This window comes from Peromyscus eremicus, chromosome 5 (genome assembly GCF_949786415.1).
Source record: "Peromyscus eremicus chromosome 5, PerEre_H2_v1, whole genome shotgun sequence".
NCBI classification, from domain to species: domain Eukaryota; kingdom Metazoa; phylum Chordata; class Mammalia; order Rodentia; family Cricetidae; genus Peromyscus; species Peromyscus eremicus.
Window position 1 is genome coordinate 90618360 of NC_081420.1, and position 18855 is coordinate 90637214.

The 18855-nt window shown below is 52.8% G+C and overlaps 1 protein-coding gene and 1 long non-coding RNA gene across 2 annotated transcripts in view; one reads left to right on the top strand and one right to left on the bottom strand.

Annotated features, from left to right (window-relative positions):
* Positions 1 to 14817, bottom strand: part of Cmip (c-Maf inducing protein) — a 200549-nt gene extending 185732 nt beyond the window's left edge. The window contains exon 1 of the mRNA XM_059263939.1: positions 14518 to 14817. Coding sequence (XP_059119922.1) covers positions 14518 to 14817 — 300 coding nt within the window. The remainder of the gene's footprint in view (positions 1 to 14517) is intronic.
* Positions 13340 to 14088, top strand: LOC131911676 (uncharacterized). The gene is made up of 2 exons (XR_009379422.1): positions 13340 to 13429; positions 13725 to 14088. It is a non-coding gene; the product is annotated as an uncharacterized LOC131911676 (long non-coding RNA).
* Positions 14818 to 18855: the final 4038 nt, after the last annotated feature.

An 18855-nucleotide genomic window follows, 5' to 3' on the forward strand; every position in this document is an offset into this window, starting at 1 on the left:
TCTGACCCAACACAATGTGTCACAAGCAATACCGTTTAGAAAATAAAAACAACTTTCAATTCTGTTTTTAAATCATATTTTCTAAGATCAAAATCTTATTTACCAAGTACTGCTGCTGAAAGCTAAGGTAGAAGCCGTGGAGATGTCTTAATGCTCCAACTCCATGCTGTTCAAGCCAGAGACTTGGTGGTGGGGGTCAAACCTGGAACAAGGAGCCTAGGGCCCCAGCGTGGTCTCTTGCACATACCCTACAGGAGTCTTTTGGCCCCAAGGCCACCAGACAGGGCAGGACCCTCCAAGAAAACTGGGTTTTGTTTGTTTTTTGTTTTTGTTTGGTTTTGAGACAGGATTTCTCTGTGTAGCCCTGGCTGTCCTGGAACTCACTAGGTAGACCAGGCCAGCCTTGAACTCAGCGATCCACCTGCCTCTGCCTCCCAAGTGCTGGGATTAAAGGTGGTGTGCCACCACAGCTGGCTCAAGATTTTTCTCTCTTTCTTCACAACCTGAGCCCCAACAAGTGACTACATTCACTCAAAGGCCTGGGCTGAACCTGGCATCCATGGGTGAGAGAACCCCAAAACTACCTTCAGATTCACCAACCCACAGAACATAGTGTGTGATTCTGGTTTTGCAAAGGGGAGTAGCCACGGCACTGGCAGAAGTGAGTGGCAATGGTACACCCTTAAGAAGCACTGACCACAGGCCCTTACTCTCCCCACCCTGGGTAGTGGCTCTACCTTCCCCCAGCAGCAGGGGGTGGCGACATCGGAGCTAGGTCCTCCATACTGAGATGAGCTCACGCAAAAGGTGGCAATCTAAAATAACACAGGCACTTGCAAACTTCTCCCACCTCACTGAGAAGTGCGTCTTTCAGGGCAGCCCTCGCTAGAGTGGGCAGGGTGTCCAATTATTCACAGGGCATTCTGGGCTCCCAGACCACACACCCAGAAGAGATCCTGGCTGTCAGGAAAATCTGCACAAATGTCAATTCATCCCACATAGGGTACCAACAAGACAGACCAGAGGAACAAATCCCAAGTCTAGCTTGATGAGGCATTGTTCTTCCTTAAAGGTAGAATAGGTGACCCCAGAACAGCCGCATCAACCAAAGAGTCCCACTCCAGTATGGATAACGTCCCCAAGGCTGCATAGGTGGAGTCCGCCTATAGTTAATGTCCCACATGTTTTACACTCCAACATCTCCAGAGACCCTGGCTGGCAGTCAGGGCACAGGAGGGAGTGATGTCCAGAATCCCACATGAGGGATGGTGGCGTTCCCGTACTCTTCCATAAGGGAATGCCAATAAGCAGATCTTATGAGAGTCTCCTTCAGGTAACCACACCTTCCCTGATAAGATGGGAAGGGCCATGCCACGTCCAGAGGGCAGAGGTCCTGGGCCATCTTCATGCAAGGCTGCTCTCTGGCTGGGCAGGAAAGGCCCTACCCAGGGGCAACAGGCAGAGGCTGACGTCCTCCAGTGGCCGGTCTCCTGGACACGCCCTGAGAGTAGCTACAACCCAGGGGACCACCCCAGAAGATTCTCTGCATGGCTCCTTGGTCTAAGATGCCCCACTCTGTATGGAGCCTGCTGGCAGGACCCACCCACAGCTCCAAAATCTTCCCTTTGCTCTCTTTTCTCCATGTGGTTCAATTATCCTTCAAAGACACAGGACTCGAAGGGCAGTGATGGCGCACGCCTTTAATCCCAGCACTCGAGAGGGCAGAGCCAGGTGGATCTCTGTGAGTTCGAGGCCAGCCTGGTCTACAGAGCAAGATCCAGGACAGGCACCAAAACTACACAGAGAAACCCTGTCTCAAAAAAAAAAAAAAAAAAAAAAAAGTCCTGAGTCATCAGCCAAGGCAGGAACAGCAGTGGGTCACAGGGAAGAATCAAGGGTGGGTGGCTTGCTAACACTCTGCCAGCCTGGATTCCCTCCTGGGTTCTTGGCTCCATACTACATGGGAAAGGGGGCTGACTCTCCTGGACCCACAGTTCCCGTGACTCCCTGGAGACAGTACTGCAGAAACAAGGTGACTGGGGTGAGGATAAGAAGACCCAGCTCTGCCATGGGCAGCGACTTCTCCAGAATATGGGAATTCATAGAAGGGGTGATGATAACTTGTGAGGAAGCCGAATGGCTCTCAATCAATCATGGGTGCTATGTTCAGTAGGGAAGGGACCATGAGGCAGCTCCTAGTGTGAGCAACGTGGTGACGACTAGCAGGTCAAGGCCGGAGATGCTGCTCAACACAGTATAGTACACGGGACGGCTCTTATGCCACAGTTGACTGGGCCCCATGACAAGAGTGGCCAAATGAGTACCTTGAGTTGGCATGTGACCACCGCTTAGCAGACGGTAAACACTCAAGAGACTTAACCTTAGTGACAAGACACCAAGATACATAGGGGCCAACGCTGGGCTCTGTTGTCACTGACAGTCATGTGAACCCATGTGGAAGGGAGAAAATGGGATTCCTTGCTACACAGAGCAGAGGTGGTTCTCCCAACATGGAGTCATGGCTCCCTGCAGGGTGGTAGGGTTGAGGGGAAGGTTTTTCTTCCTCTGTTTCATAAGACTGTCCTCAACTATGTGTTGTTATTAAAGCAGGAAAGTGGACAGCTAGTAAAGAGGCTGATCAAGAGAGGGCAAGAGTCATCTACAAAGGAGCGCGCAAGCAGGCAAGATGACCCTAAAAGGCTATCAGAGATCAGAGTGGCCGACAGAAATTCTGGGCAGAACAAAGAAGCAGTTAGAAGCGCCAAAGCCCATGGGATCCCTGAGGGTAAAGACCCTGAAGGTAAAGAGGGAGGTAGGGTACCACTCCATGGCCACTAACTGGCATGCTAGTATTGGCTAATACATCAGGGTCAGCTGGAATGGGGCAGCCCTTAAGGCCAATTCAGGTGATAGACTGAGGCTCTACGAGGCTGAGTTGAGTGGCTGTCCCCAGAGCAACAAGGGGCAGCGAAGATGCAAGCTACCTGCATGTGTCTACTGAGATGGGTCGTCAGAAAGCTATCTGGGTGACAGATTCAGTCTCTGGGGTCTCCAGGGTCCCTCTCCACCCAGGTGAAGCCCCCTGCTCTGCCCACATAATCCTCTTTAATACAGTCCCTTAGGTTATGGAGACCCCCAACCATAAAATTATTTCGTTGCTACTTCGTAAGTTGTCATTTTTCTACTGCTATGAATCGTGATGTAAACGTCTGATAGGCAGGATATCTTGATATGGGAGACCCCAAGGGGGTCGTGACCCACAGGTTGAGAGCTGCTGCTCTAGAGCCCTGCTCACCAGCCACACATAGTGATGCTCCTGAGATGTTCATCTGTAAAATGGGCACCACCTCACAGCGGTCATGAAGACTGGGGAACTCTTTTATTGGAAGGGGCTGGAGTGATAAGACACATGGTAAGCAGTGTGTAAGGGAAGCTGCTGTTACCGGTACCTTGTTGGTGACTCAGCCCTTGCTGTCAGGATCCTATGGAGTCACGGTAGAATTTGGAGGCCACTGATTTGGAAGCCATGTTGCCTGATTATAACCTTAATCTCTCAAGAGACACTCACTCTGTAAGCACAGTACCAGGAGCACTTGCTGAAGTCTCCCCTCCTGCCTTATGGGGCTGATGCAAAGTTAAGTGTTCAAATACAAAGGACCAAGAGACCCTAGAGGAAGTTATCAGTACCACCTGGATCATTGTCTGCCATCTTGAGTGTGCTCTTGGGCTCTGTGATCCGCCTGGCTTACTAGATCCCCCAGTCCAGCAGCAATTATCACTTGCCCACCCCTGAAGAGAGCCTGTTGCAGACTGGCCCAACCCTGATGAACCAAGAACCAGCCAGAGCAAAACAAGACCTTGTTCCCCTTTGTAACAGGCAGCCCTGCCCCCACCGCCAGCCACCCCTTGAACCTTCCTCCACTGCGGACACAAAGCAGAGACACCCCTGGTCACCTGCAAAGTGCCCATCCATCCTCTGGCTTTGGACGAAGCCTAACGGGGCTGGCCTGGACCTCCCCTCCTCCCAGGCCTCAAAGAGGGACAGGAAGGGGTGTTTGGGAGCTATGTATGGTGCCTCACACTGTGGTGGGAGTTCTTCAAGCACACTGTAGGTAGTAGGTGGGGATCTCCAAGATCTCCAGATCTCCAGCAGCTGCCCCTATGGCCCAAGAGGCACAAGGACTGCAGGGCTATGGAGAGCCGGAGGCACAAACACATTCCTCAGTGGTGTGGCCACCCCCTTTCAACAGGAGAGGACTCCCAGCTAGGGAGCAAACAGCTCCATTTATTCATCCACCCATAAGGAGGAAGTCGGCTAGGAAGCACTGCCTCAGTCTCCCCAGCTGTAAAATAGAGGGTAACTATAACTGATAAGGACCGTGAGAGTCATTAACAACGGCCCATGTGGAGTGGCCTCTACCTGGTCACTACTGTAACTAATTTCCTGACCCTGGTGACTCACACATGCCTGGAGTCCCCAATCTCTGTATGTAAGTAAACCCTACCTGCCCAGTAAAGCGGCCATCAGGGCTCCCCTACTCCAACTACCCCAGATCGCATCTCATCCACCCCTCTATCTCTCACACTTGTGCACAGGGTTGTGCTACCCACAACCACACAGCCTTCTAAAATGTGTCACTGCCCCTCCAATCTTTGCCCTGGCTCACCCGTCCTTCTGTCCACTCTGACCCATGAACCACCAGCCTTTCCTCTACCACTTCCAATCCCACCACAAAGGCCTCCCTAAGGCTGGGGAGGTGGCAAGGTGGGGGGAGGCACTAGCCTCGTAAGGTGGACAACCTGAGTTTGATCCCCAGAAGCCACATTTTAAAAAACGCTGGATGAGAGAGACACTGTGCATCTGTAATCCCAGCACTCAAGGGGGGAACAGGAGAACTGCCTGGAAGCCTGCAGGGCAGCTACCCTGGAGTGTGCACGCCCTGCATCGGAAACAAGGTAAACAAGCAAGCCGACCCCTCAAAAAAGCTCTGCCCTGACCACACACGTGCCATGACACATTCATACATGCACACGCACAGGCAGACACAATAATCGTTACTGATAAAATATTTTTAAAAGATTTAATTAAATAAACAAAGGGTCTTCCTAAAGCCACCTACTTGCAAGACCGCCAACACTCTTCCCCCAGACTACAAGAGGAGGAACACACCTCCAAGGACATGTACTCTGCTCACCCCACACTGTACAATGACTTAGGCACATCCAGCCCTTTTGGAGAGAAGACTATGGTGGCCTCCTCCAGTGTACTCCCTGTCAGCACAGTACCTGGGGTACTTCCTCTTCATGAGCATGGTACCTGGAGCACTCACTCTCTAAGTGACTGTCTTAAGTACTCACTGTGAGCAAAATACCTGCGGTACTTCCTCTCTGTGAGCACAGTACCTGAAACACTCACTTTCTAAGTATCTTAAGTACTCACTGTGAGCACAGTACCTGGGGTACTTCCTCTCTGTAAGCACAGTACCTGAAACACTCACTTTCTAAGTATCTTAAGTACTCACTGTGAGCACAGTACCTGGGGTACTTCCTCTCTGTAAGCACAGTACCTGAAACACTCACTTTCTAAGTATCTTAAGTACTCACTGTGAGCACAGTACCTGGGGTACTTCCTCTCTGTAAGCACAGTACCTGAAACACTCACTTTCTAAGTATCTTAAGTACTCACTGTGAGCACAGTACCTGGGGAGCACTCAAACTCTCTAAATGAGTATCTTTTTTTTTTTTGGTTTTTCCAGACAGGGTTTCTCTGTGTTGCTTTGGAACTCGCTCTGTAGACCAGGCTGGCCTCGAACCCACAGAGATCCACCTGCCTCAGCCTCCTGAGTGCTGGGATTAAAGGTGTGCACCACCACCACCACCACCACCCAGCTCTAAGTGAGTGTCTTAAATACTCACTATGGGCACAGTACTTGTGGTACTCACGCTCATTACACAGTACCTGGCAATCAGTTCAGACTCACACCTGATTCTGCCTCCTGACTGACCCTTCTTCCTCCTATCTCATGAAAACCACCTCCATAGGCTCACTCTGAAAACCAGGTGAGTGCGATGCCCACACACACCAGGTAAATGACAACGGTCACTGCTCCCTGAACATCTCGCTCTACACATCTTCCAGCAGGCTTCCTTTCCTCCACAGTTCCTCACCAAAGAACAGCAAATTCTGAGCCCAACAGCGGCCTCCAAGAGATTGGTCCCTTTCATGCTAAGCAGCTGCGCTGCCTGTGCCTTGGGGACCTCAAGGCCACTGTTGCATGTCATGCTGGGTAGCCACTGCTCCTCAAGGGCTCCCTTCTTCCTAAGTATTATCTATTTTGTTTTGTTAGTTTGTTTTCATTTGCTTATTTGAGATAGGATCTCTCTGTAGCTCAGGCTGGCCTCAAACTAGTGATCCTCCTGCCTCAGACTCCCAAGTGCTGAGACTACAGATGTACTCCACCACAGCAGCACCAAGACACACCTCTAAAGCACATTTTCCAGCCTCACCTGGGCTCAAGTGTGGTCCTGGCCCTCTTCTTGCCCTGCCCCCATCCCCACAGAGGACCTAAAGGAGGCCCAGGCTGGAACAAAGTACAAAGAAGGCCAGGTACCTAGGAGATAAGTGAGGCAGTGTCGCGCCAAAGATTCCCCGGGACTGTGATGAGTAAGAAGAAAGCACTGCCTGCAGCCAGAAGGCCTCTTGGTGGAGGGGCTGTTTGTTACACAGCAATCTGGCCTGGCTGACACATCCTCTAGCTGGGCCTGGAAAAAGTACGTTTATTCAACCAGCCTGGCCAGGGAGCCAGAGTGTGAAGCAGAGAAGCCAGGCCTGCTATCTTTAGCTATTCTTGATGTCTGGAGAGCCCAGGACCGCCTCAGCCTCAGGACACTCAGGAAAACCAACACAAGTCCAGGTGTTGGTTCCCCACAGGTGACCTCTCCTGAGCTAGACCCAGTGAGCCCAGCCCCAGCAAGCACCTGCTTCCCAGCCCATTGCTACAGGACCGCCCACCTGCGGACTGGAGGAGCCAGCTCACCTGCCTAGCTCCACAGCCTAATTCTCACTGCTGATAACAGCCAAGAAAACAAGAGGGCGAAGGCCAGGATGGGAGGCGACTGTGGGTGGGCACCCCCACTGCTGAGTCATCTCAGGGGTCTTTGGGGCGCCTTGCTTCCCATCAGCCCAGCCCCACCTGCAAAGCCAGCAGGGAGTCCCGGGACTCTAAATCCTGGGATCCTTGGAACCCGGTTATTCAACCAAGGGAGTTGGCTTTTAAAAAAACATTCTGCCAGGCTGAGTAATTTAAGACCCTCTCAGAGCATTAAGACAAAGCTGTTCTTCACTCTTCATTTGAAAGAAGCTGGTTTTCAAAGGGAAAGGGAAAAGGAGAGGTGGAGAGGGAGGGAAGGAGAGGGGAACTAGAATGAAACTTCCGGGGCCAAGCAGCAGCCTATTTGTCTAGCATCTTGACCACTCTAGATGCTTGCTGAAAAAAATTAAAAAAAAAAAAATTTGAGACAGGGTCTCATTATGTAGCCCAGGCTAACCTCAAAACCAGTATCAATCCTTCTGCCTCAATCTCCTGAGTGCTAAGATGGCAGGGTTTAAAAAAATAAACAATAAATAAATAAACCAGTCCGCTGGAAAGGAGAGGAAAGTGAACACTGGGCATTTATTAAATACCAGCCAGGTGCTTTCTTAAATTCCCTCTGGCCTCAGGGCATGTGCATTTACCCTGCCCCCCCACCTGAACCGCTCTTCCCCCAGATAGTGATGCTACACCTTCCCTGACCTACAGACTCCTTACTTAGGCCTCCTGCTTACTGGTCTGACTAGCCCTGCTGTCTTCCAAGCAGCCAGAGCAGTGGGATTTCTCTGTTGAATGAATACCTGCCTCCCATAACCCCGACATCATGAAGGAAGTCCTCACAACCCTCCCTCTACGGATAAGGCAAGTCATCCGGGAAGCTGCAGAGGCAGGATTCCAGATCACCTGTCTGGATGTCAAGTCTGTGTCACAGCCTCGTCTCCTCCCCGCTCTCTCCCCATACACAGCACATCTTACCCATGGCAGAGGTGAGGAGGTGGATCCTTAAGACAGGAACAATTTCAACCCCAGAAATCTCTTGCTTTGCCACCCCCCTCAGTCTGGAGATTATACATATCATATACAGCAGGCACCTCTGGTTAGGGCTCTGCGGCGGGCAGGGAGTAAAGTGTCCTGTTCAAAGGTATACCGACCCCTCCACACCCTAGGGACACACTGGATACCTGTTCATCAGAATGAGGAGAGAGGAAGAGAAATCCTCACTCCCCCTTTCTCTATTATGGGGCTTAGCCACCTGGCTTCCATCCTGAGGAAAACAGGAAGTCTGAAGGCAGAAAAAAAAACAAGGCTCTCAGTTGGAGCAGCCCAGACCCCTGTCCTAAGGGTGGAGATGAATGTAGCTTGCACTCTCTTCATTCAGCTTGGTGGTAGGGCTGGCAGACGGATCCTGTGGGAACCCACTTCCTGGTGACTTTCTGCCAGACTGATGCATGCCCCCGACTCCCCAAGAAAGCAGGCAAACATTGAAACTGTTAAAACAGATACAATTCCGCTTATAAAAATGGGAAGTGCCTTGTTCATAACAGCCAACAACTGAGACAAAGAAATGCCCAGCAACAGAGGAACTGGTCTGCCCACCACATTAGTACACTACACTTCAAGATGGGAAAATTACGTAGCAGTGAGAAAAGAACGGGGCAGTCACACGTGTGTGGATCTAAAGTGAACTCCAAACAGCCTCCAAGGACTAGTAGTAACAACGCAGAACCATTTGTTCATGATCAGAAAACAGGCTATAGGTTTTGCCTTGAAAGAGGACCACTGAGGACTCTGGGAGCATGAGGTAAGGCTGCAGCCTCTTCCTACACTTTGGATACATTTGGTAAAGTGCACGATGATTCAATTACACACACACACACACACACACACACACACACACACACGTAGTATATATGTTGGGGATTTTTAAGTACCCCTTGAGAAATTCTAAAATGCCCACTGCCTCATATTCAGTGGTTCTGCAGACACTCCGAACTTTCCCAAGTGCTCTGTGTACCTCTTTTTAAATAGCCAAGATCTAGCTGGGTAGTGGTGGCGCACACCTTTAATCCCAGCATCCGGGAGACAAAGCCAGGCGGATCTCTGTGAGTTCCAGGACAGCCTGGTCTGCAGAGGGAGATCCAGGACAGGCACCAAAACTACACAGAGAAACCCTGTCTCAAAAAAAAAAAAAAAAAAAATAGCAAAGATCTTTCCTTTAAAAAAATTTTTTTTTAGTCCAGGCAGTGGTGGTACACGCCTTTAATCCCAGCACTCGGGAGGCAGAGACAGGCGGATCTCTGTGAGTTCGAGGCCAGCCTGGTCTACAGAGTGAGTTCCAGGACCGCCAGGACTACACAGAGAAACCCTGTCACAAAAAAGAGAGAGAGAGAGAGAGAGAGAGAATATGAATCCTTTTTGGTGTAGGGAGTAGGAGACATGTTCACGTGTGTGGAGGTCAGGGCAGCTTAAGGAAGTCTCTCCTTCCACCACGTGGTCCCCAAGGATTGCATTCGGGTAGTGGGGCTTGGCAGTGTCTTGTCTTTAAGTGCTCAGCCATCTCGGCTGCCCATAATCCTTCCATTTCTACAGGGCTCACTCAGGGGACTCTCGCCATAGAAACCGTTTCTGACTCTGCTAGCCGTCCTTCTACCCGGTGTTCACCAGAACCAGTGTTAACAGCTCAACTGTCACCATAATAAGTGAGACACAACTGTCACCCTACACGTGGAGACAAAGCAAGGCCCCTCAGGGAAAGCAAGCTGCCCAAAGTTACACAGCCCGGAAGTTGCAACCTCAGGCTCCAGCCCTGCTGCACGTGACTACAGTAAAACCCAAGTTTGTTCTGCCCCACGGCGGGGACAAGGAAGGCTAGGCTGCCCGGCTCTGTCTCATTTAATCCTTTACTCAAAGGCGTAACTAGTCCATCTCAAATATCCATTCCGATGAAATACCAGGCTGGTCCCCCTGGAGAGCGCAAGGAGGAGGTGGCCAGCGGTGGGGTACCCTGGAGCACTTTGCCTTTGGGATGATTCAGCTCCTGTGCTTCCCCACAAAAATGCCCCCAAGAAAGTCCTTTCCCTCTACCAAGTGAGCAAACAGGACCATACACAAGCCACCCTGGGTCCCCAAAACCAGACTCTTAGCACAAGACTCCCTCCCTTGTGGCCTGGTAGGAGAGAGTACATTGCCGCACAGCAAAACACTCATTACCTGGAAGGGCACCAGTGGCCCCACAGAGCATCTCTCCTCAAAATGCACCGACTTCCTACAGCCTGTGGAAGGCAGGCCACACCACCTGGTCACAGAGAATGCTGTATGCTTGCTCCTGCCTGCGCCATCCCTGCCCCCATCTCTGAACACACAACTATCTACAAAACAAATTTGATGCACTCCAAAATCTACTTGTGACATAACCAAAAAAAAAAAAAAAAAGTGCTTACTAAATGCCAGAATCATAAACGGAGGGAAGAATGGGCACACAGAAGAAGGACCTATATGGCAAAATGGAAAAACCTTAGCACACAGGCATTAGCGTGTACATAGATGGGGTCCCTGGGGACTGGAGGGTTTAATTCTCAAGGAAAAGATCCCAGCACCTGGAGGTGACACTTAGCTAGGAAATGACTACACCGTAGCTCTCAGAAACGTCTTTTGCTGAAACAAATTCCAAGTTCATAGGATGGATGCTCAGACACTACAGGGGTGGCGGGTGAAAGGCCCGGACAGAAACGAAGGCGGCTTCTGTTCGCCCGACCAGATTCCCGGAGACAATGCAAGCGGCAGGCAGCCTTGGAGGACCGAGGCTCGGGAATAAAGACGGCTACCCCGTCCCCTGGTGTCCGAATCCCTGCGCGGTAAACCCAGAAAGGACCTGGGGGATTAGACCCACCATTCTGAAACCGTGGGCCTCCGTCGTCATCGTCTGTTTGGTTTTTGTTTTGCTCTGGTTTGTTTTCAACAATGACATGAAATGAAAGGGAAGGTGCCTTTCTGTACTTCTTCAGCGCAGGGGAAACAAAGACTACATGTAGACAAAAGACAAACACGGTCTAGCAGGTGATCAAATTTAGCCGAGCCACGAATGGCAAGATGGATTCCTGTCCTCCCCAACAGGAACACGTCCACAAAAGCCTGGGCTGGCTGCCGATTTCAACCTATAACACACGGGGTGGGCAGCCACCCTGAGTCCAGAAAGATCCCAGGGATGGGGAAGTGTAAATGAGGAAAGAGAATCGGGCGGGCGTGGGCAGGCAGGGCCCTTCCCCAAGAAGGTGCGGCCTCTGCCTCCCAGGAGGTACCCCCCTCCGCACGACCCCTCCCACGGAAGCTGGAGAGCTTCCTCTTTGTTGACGAGCATTCTGGTTCCAAAGGATCCAAAGTCTTCTAGGCCCATCAAACCTGGCCTATGTCAGGCATGCTGTTGCTTCTGCAAGGGTTTAATCAGTAACCGGCCTAGTAGACAGCAGCACAGGGCAAGCCCTGACCTGACCCCACGGAGGGCAAAGTTTACAGCCAGGTCAGGGAAGGGGTGTCAGGTCCCATGGCACCAGAGATTCCTGTTTGGGTCTCCCTCCCCAGGGAACCAAGAGATTTCCACACTAAGTGTGTCACCAGCTGGAGACGCATGCCAGGAGGGACCAGGAGACCCCAGAAACTTGGCTTAGAGATACCCTAGCCCGGTGCAGCTGGGGTCCAAGCCTCTTATATCCCTCACGATGGAGGTAACTGAATCAGTGTAGACAGCCGACTCAGTGGATGGTTTGGGCAAAAAGGAGTGGTTTCTTTGTTGACCGGTTTGAATCCAGATCAGTCACTCTGGGTCCCGTTCCTGAAGCCCACACAGTTAACAGGATAATCCCCAGACATTTCTGAACTGGGCTTCCTAGGAGCAACACACACTTCAGCGCTCTGCGAGACACGCTTCTGCATGGGCAACTCGAGGCTTGGGCTAGTGGCTGCAAAGGGTTTTCTGGGAATGAACTGCACTCAAATCCACCTTTGTTTCATTTGAGCAAATATTTCTCAACAGAGTGGTTGGGCCGCACTATAAAATGCAGACAGGTTACATAATGCCCAGGCCTAAGGGAGCCCCGAGGAGGCTCCTCCACTTGCCAAGGAATGGACACCACTGATATCTCAACATGGGACAAGATCCATAGCAGCAAACCCTAACCCCACCTCTGTTCTGGAGGCCACTGCTCCAGGCCCTGGTGGCCACACCTCCATCCACACAGGCCCTGGGGGTAGGGGAGCCACACACCTCCACTAGAGGCCTCCACTGGAGGCCCCCATTGACGCCCCCACAAAGCCAACGCTCCGCTGAAGGGAATTCCCTCGTACCAGGTGAAGAAAAGGAAGGGCAGGATTATGGCAGCCTGTGAGACACTTCCTCCTGGTTCCTTAGTCCCTATTTTCTATCAGAGAACAAGGCTCTGCCAAGACCCAACTTGCTCCTCAGATAACCTAGGGCCACACGAAGGACTCTGGTGTTCCTCAGAGGTAGCCCCCAGACCGCAGCTGGCCAAGGATAGAAGGGACCCTGGCTGCTACAGACTCGCGGGCCTGAGTCCTTTCTGACTCTCTCAAACAGACAGACCTCTTGAGCAGCCAAGGAAAGTAGGAGGCCCTCTTGTCTCTAGAGCTTGCCTCTCCCAAAGCAGGAAGATCAGCTAGCCACACCATGACGGTGCCCTGGAGGACCAGGGAATGTCCTGTCCTTCCTACAGCAGGTCACTATCCCTCTCAACTACTGTCCCTCCCTGAAAACTCCTCTGCATTTGGAAGGATGGCTGGAAAAAGAACAGAGCCTAATAAAGGACCCCCCAGCCCCCACCCAGCTCAACTCAAGCAGGTAATAATGCTAAAACCAGACTCGGGGGCTCCAGAGCCCAGGGAAGGTTACCAACCACCTCTGGGACGCGAAAGCCCCAGGACTGGGCAATCAAATGAAAATCAAGGCCGAGGCCTATGACTCAAAAGAAGGTTTAAGAACACACACCACCAATCTGGGAGAAGACTGGGCCGCCTCCGGCAACCCTCAATCCTCCTGGGTACACTCTGCAGTTACTGCACCAGCATGCCCAGAAGAGCATAGGAAAAAAAAAAAAAAAAAAAAAGGTGCTTTAAGCACATCAGACCCAAAATTCAGAATAAAAGTCCTCATATGCCACAGTGCTCTCAAGGGTGGGTAGGGGAACTAGACTCAAGGAGTATGGAGTCTAGGCTAACTTTTTCCCCCTCCCATTCTTAGGAGCATGTGTCACAGCTTGTGACACACCACCAAGGGAACATGGATGCCGAGGAAATGTCTACACACGCTACACATTTGTGGCATGCATGTAAGCAACACCCTGTTTCCTGGCTGGGCTTTCTTGGCACAGGTGTGAGCAGGCAGTGGCTTCTACCCTTTCCCATGGTGTTTAGTAAACACCATGGAGCCTGCCATGGGGGGACGTGTACATTCTAGACAAGAAGAGGGCCCCTACAAAGATGGGTCCCCAAGCGCCAAGCTAAGGCCCAGCCAGAGCCTGTATTTGAAACTGCCCTTGTTGGAAAACACAAAGCATCCTGTTTAGGCCCTGCCCACCGCCCCCACTCCCCCTCCTCGACCCCACCACAGCTGTCTGTCCCCAGGAGGAAGAAGGCCACCATTTGCAGATTCGATTTCCGAAAGCAACTAGTAAGATCCTCCTTTCTCCATCTCATCCAGCTGACCCGGCCCTGGCCACACAGCAAAAAACTAACAAAACAGGACGCAGCCACAAAACATGCTTACACACGCTCCACAGACAACGCAAGGGCAGGCTAGGCAGCGTTCTACCCAGTTCTACCCAGAGAACTCGACTACCCCCAGGGCCTGAGCGGGTCCGGGTCCTGGACCTCGACCCCCTCCCCCCTCCAACCTCCCAACGTGCGAAAGAGGTTTTCAGAAAGGGCAGGCACCCGGTTTTGCCTTGCCAGGCCGGGCAGAAAAAAGAATAAAGGAAAGCCAAAGCAAGCGCAGGAGTTGCTTTCTGGAAATTGTTGGCGCTGGGGGGTTGGGAGGGGGGGTTACGGTTTTTATGGAGGAGAGGGCTGTGTTTTGTTTTCCCCCTGTAGCTCAAATCCAGATGGGCAACGGGTTCGGAAACGGAACAACACACCACTACCCTAGGGCCCAGTCTAAGGTTCACCCCGGGGTCCCAGCCATCGGAAACGCAGGCGCTCTGGCAAAAGTCCCCAAGCACTCAGTCCGGGTGGGCTAAGTGTCCAGGACACGAAGAAGGGCTCCCCAGCCTGCATTGGAGGATCAGGTCTGGAGGTTCCAGCCCAGCTCCGCGCGCAGGCCAAGACCCGGGGGCCGCGCGCTCGGGGGCAGCCAGCCGGGGTGCCTCGGTCCCGGGGGACCCTAGCTTGGGGAGCTCCACGGCCACGCAGGGCCACTCACCGTGGCGGATGCCAAGCTGTTGTCCGCCAGCGTTAGGTGGTGCGGCTCCCAGCGCCTCAGAAATTTGGAGGTGAGGATCTTGCTGAGAAAGGTCCGAGGGTGCCGGATGACACAGACCTGAATGTCGCCCTCCTGCAGCAGCTTGTACCTCATCCCGTTGCACAGCAGCAGGGCCCGGCGGCAAGGCACGGCGCCCATCACCTTGGTGCCCTCGGGGCCCGACACGTCGCTCCCTAGCAGCGGCTTGGTCTCCTCGATCTGCCGGGGGTCGCCGCCGCCCGAGCTGCTCGTCACATCCATGGCCGCGCCGGGGCGGGGGCCGCGCGCGCGATCGCGGCTGGCGTGGGGCCGGGCCGGCGGGGCCCCCGCGGAGGGCCCGCACCCCCCCACCGCCGGGAAGGTGGGGGGGCGTGGGCTGGGGGCGCCCCGCGGGGACGAACGGGAGCGCGCGGGGGCGGGCGGGTGCGCGCGGGGCGCTTCCTGGGCTGCTTCCTTCTAGCTGCTGGGGCGCATGCCGGCGCGAACGGGTTGGCGACTGCGGCGCTGGCGGCGGGCGATCGCGGGGCGCAGAGAGGATCGGGTCCTCGGGGGTTGGGGGCGGCGCCGGGGACGGCGGGCGCGGGCGTGTCTCGGCCTCGCGCGGGCGCGCTGTGCGGTGCGTGTGTCCGCGTCCGTCCGCTAGTGTGTGCTGCGGGCGGGGGCCGCGCCGGCTGCCGGGGAGATTGCGGGAGGCTGGCGCGCGCGATTGGTCCCCACGGGGTCATGTGCCCGCCCTCTGACGTCAATGGCGGCAACAGCGGCTTCGGCCTCCCCGGGGCGGGCGGAGTCCGGGATGGGCCGGGCCCCGGGCGGGGACTTGGAGGCGGGCGCGGCCCGACGGGAGCGGCGGCCTCTGGGGAGGGGGCCAGGGCTGGGCGAGCCTCGACAGTCCCCGCGCCGCGCCCCGGAATGTGGGCAGTGTGCAGGGGGACGTCACGCGGGCCGCGCCCCCGAGGGTGCACAACCGAGCCCTGAGCCCCTAGCCACCCCACCATCCTGGGCTGGGTTGGGCTTGGGAAATAAAGTCTGCCCCATGATCGAGAGGATGCAGACCAGTGCTTCCCCTTCCCAGTCCAAGGCTGAACTGAAAGCTGGGGTGCTGTCCGCTGCACCCTGAGACCGCCTCCCCAATTCAAACTGCTAACCCAAGGATGGCCAGATTGGGCCATAGGACAGTTTCTTGGAATTGAAATTGGTCGCGCCCTCCCGCCCCCAAAACACACACACACAGAACTATGTATGGTGGGTAGCACACCATTACAAACCCAGCACTCACGGGACTGAGGCAGGAAGATTGCTGTGAGCTTAAGGCCAGTTTGAGCTACATAGTAAATTTCAGGCCCTTCAAAACAGCAGGCCCTGTCTCAAAAAAAAATTTTTTTTTTAAGTAGCACTGGGGGTGTATCTCAGTTGCCAGTAGTGTTTGCCTAGCATGTATAAAATTCTAGACTGGATCCCACAAAGTATCATATGCCTGTAATCCCAGCAATAGGGAGGTGGAGGCAAGAGGATTTTAGTTCAAGGTCATCTTTGGCTGTGAGTTCAAGGCCAATCTGGAGTATATATCTCAACAAACAAAACAAAACTTAAATTCCTTTAAAAAGAAAATATCGCGGGCGGTGGTGGCGCACTTTATTCCCTGTACTCCAGAGGCAGAGCCAGGCAGATTTCTGTGAGTTCGAAGCCAGCCTGGTCTACAGAGCAAGATCCAGGACAGCACCAAAACTACACAGAGAAACCCTGTCTCAAAAAAAAAAAAAAGAAAGAAAGAAAAAAAGAATGAAGACCGGAGTTCAAATCCCCAGAATTCACAAACTCGAGCTGCTCAGTAACATGTGTCTATAATCCCAGCACTCCTACTGCAAAATGGAAACAGTCAAGAAAACCCCCAGAAGTTCAAGGGCCAAGCTAGCTTGGCATTCACTGGCAAAACAAGAGACCCTGTCTCAAACAAGATGGAAAGCAACAACTAATACCTAGGATTGTCCTCTGACCTCTACACCAGTGCTATGGCACGCGCATGCCTGCATTCACTCATGAATATGCACACAAATGTTACACACACACACACACACACACACACACACACTGCAACTCTCTACCTTCTTGTTAAGTGAGGGTCCCATGTGTTCAGCCTATGATGAACTGTACGGTGAATGCCACAGAAAGTCCTTAGAATCCTTGAGATGGTACTACTCACACATACCCCTCTTAAGAACAGCCATCGAGGTCTGCAGAGAGGGGAAGACTGGTCTCAGCCTGCCTCCCTCACTAAATAAAACACTTAGCCAGTTGTGGTAGCACAAGTGTATAAGCCCAGCACTTAGGAAGGCTCAGGCTGGAGGACCACAAGTTAGAGGCCAGCCTGAGCTACATGTCTTATTCCATCTGTGCAGGAGATGGACAAAACTGTTCTCTGTGCCCCATGGCAGACACTGTTAGGTTGGAAACTGGACATTCATTACCTCCCCACAATTTGCTGGCATCTCACTTGAGTGCCAAACTTCAACAGGCTTGTAGAAACCATTGGGCAATAAAGGAAAGTCCTTTGTTCCCACCCCCTGATAGAAATACAGGTGTGGAGGATGGTGGTGGTCAAAACCCCTTCAGCCTGTTTAGGGGTGGGGTTAGGTTCATGCAAACCTTTGTTTAGCTCTTGCTCTCTGTGGGCCTAGGCCAGGTGTTGGGTTATTAGTAGCTGTTACTGTCAGTCCTAAGCTCTGCAAGGATGCTCTCAGCATGCACTCCTGCCAATAAAGATGCAGAGCCCTTGAAAGGCCCATCAAGGCCCCCCAGCTAGTCGAGGAGCTAGTCCTGGAGCCCAGGAGAAGTGCCAAAAACAGACGGGGCATGTTGTGCTTGGGGCTAGGTGAAAGAGAAGGAGTACCTGACCCAGGTGGGTAGGGTAAGCATAACATGTGTCCCTGCTCCAAGAGGCCTTGCAAATCACATGAAGACACCGGAGAGGTGTTCAATAGTTAAGAATGCTTTCTGGAGCCGGGCGGTGGTGGTGCACGCCTTTAATCCCAGCACTCAGGAGGCAGAGCCAGGCGGACCTCTGTGAGTTCGAGGCCAGCCTGGTCTACAAAGTGAGTTCCAAGAAAGGTGCCAAAGCTATACAGAGAAACCCTGCCTTGAAGAAAAAAAAGAAAGAGAGAGAGAGAGAAGAAGAAGAAGAAGAAGACTGCTTTCTGCTCTTGCAGAAGACCTGAGTTTAGTTCCCTGAACCCACATTAGGCAGCTCAAAACCATCCTTAACTCTGACTTTTGGTGATCCAATGCCCTCTACTGGACTCTGAGATCACCTGCACTTGTGTGCACAACACCAAACACACACACACACACACACACACACACACACACACACACACACACAAGCACACGCACACGCACATACACACATACACACATACACACATACACATAATTGAAAATAAAATGAATTTTCTTCAAAAAAAGGAATCAGATAAGGGGACAGATACTCCAAGGAAGATGAATGGCCCATAAGAAGGCAAAGAGGCAGACGGCTGTTTGGCATATTCAGAAAACTGTAGCCGTTTGTCTGGATGCAGAGTAGGGCAAGGCAGAGGCCTGAGAGGTGAGTGGCCAGTATCCTGAAATCCAAGTGCAGGAACTGGAGTGGCGGAGAGTGATCTCCTGAACTAGGCACAGAATGACTTGTATGTGGCATTTTCAAAAGGTCAGTGGCTACAGCATGGTGTGGCTGAAGGTAGCAGCCGCATAGCCTGGCTGTGAGAAGGCCAGTAAAGAGGCTGTCCAGGGCACTCAGAAAGAAGGCAAGGTGGTCCAATTACCCCACGAGGTGGGGTAATATGCCTAGGCAGGGCTGTTCTGTGTGTCTGGGACATCTGTACACTTCCTCTACTCCTTCGGGGTCCCGGGCTCCAGCAGAAAGGTGACTAAGCTGGATTTAGTATGGCCATACTCAGTGCAGTCACTGGGTTGATGCCTTAAACATTAAGCAGAAATGTCATGACAGCAGCAGTCAGTGCCCAGTGGCAGATTCTGTTTGGTTTCGGTTTGTTCTCCCAGCCAGCCCAGAAGGCCATCATCTTTAGAGAGAGGGAGTCAAGGCTCAGAGTGAGTCAGTTAATGAACTAGAGAGATCCAGCCAAGATTCCAACCTAAGACCGAGTACTGGGCCTATAGCTCAGACCGGAGTGTGTACCTGGCTTACACCTGGGCCCTAGGTCCATCCCCAGCACCACATAATCTAGACATGGTGGTGGATGTCTATAATCCTATGAGAAGTGGAGGCAGCAGGATCAGAAATCAAGG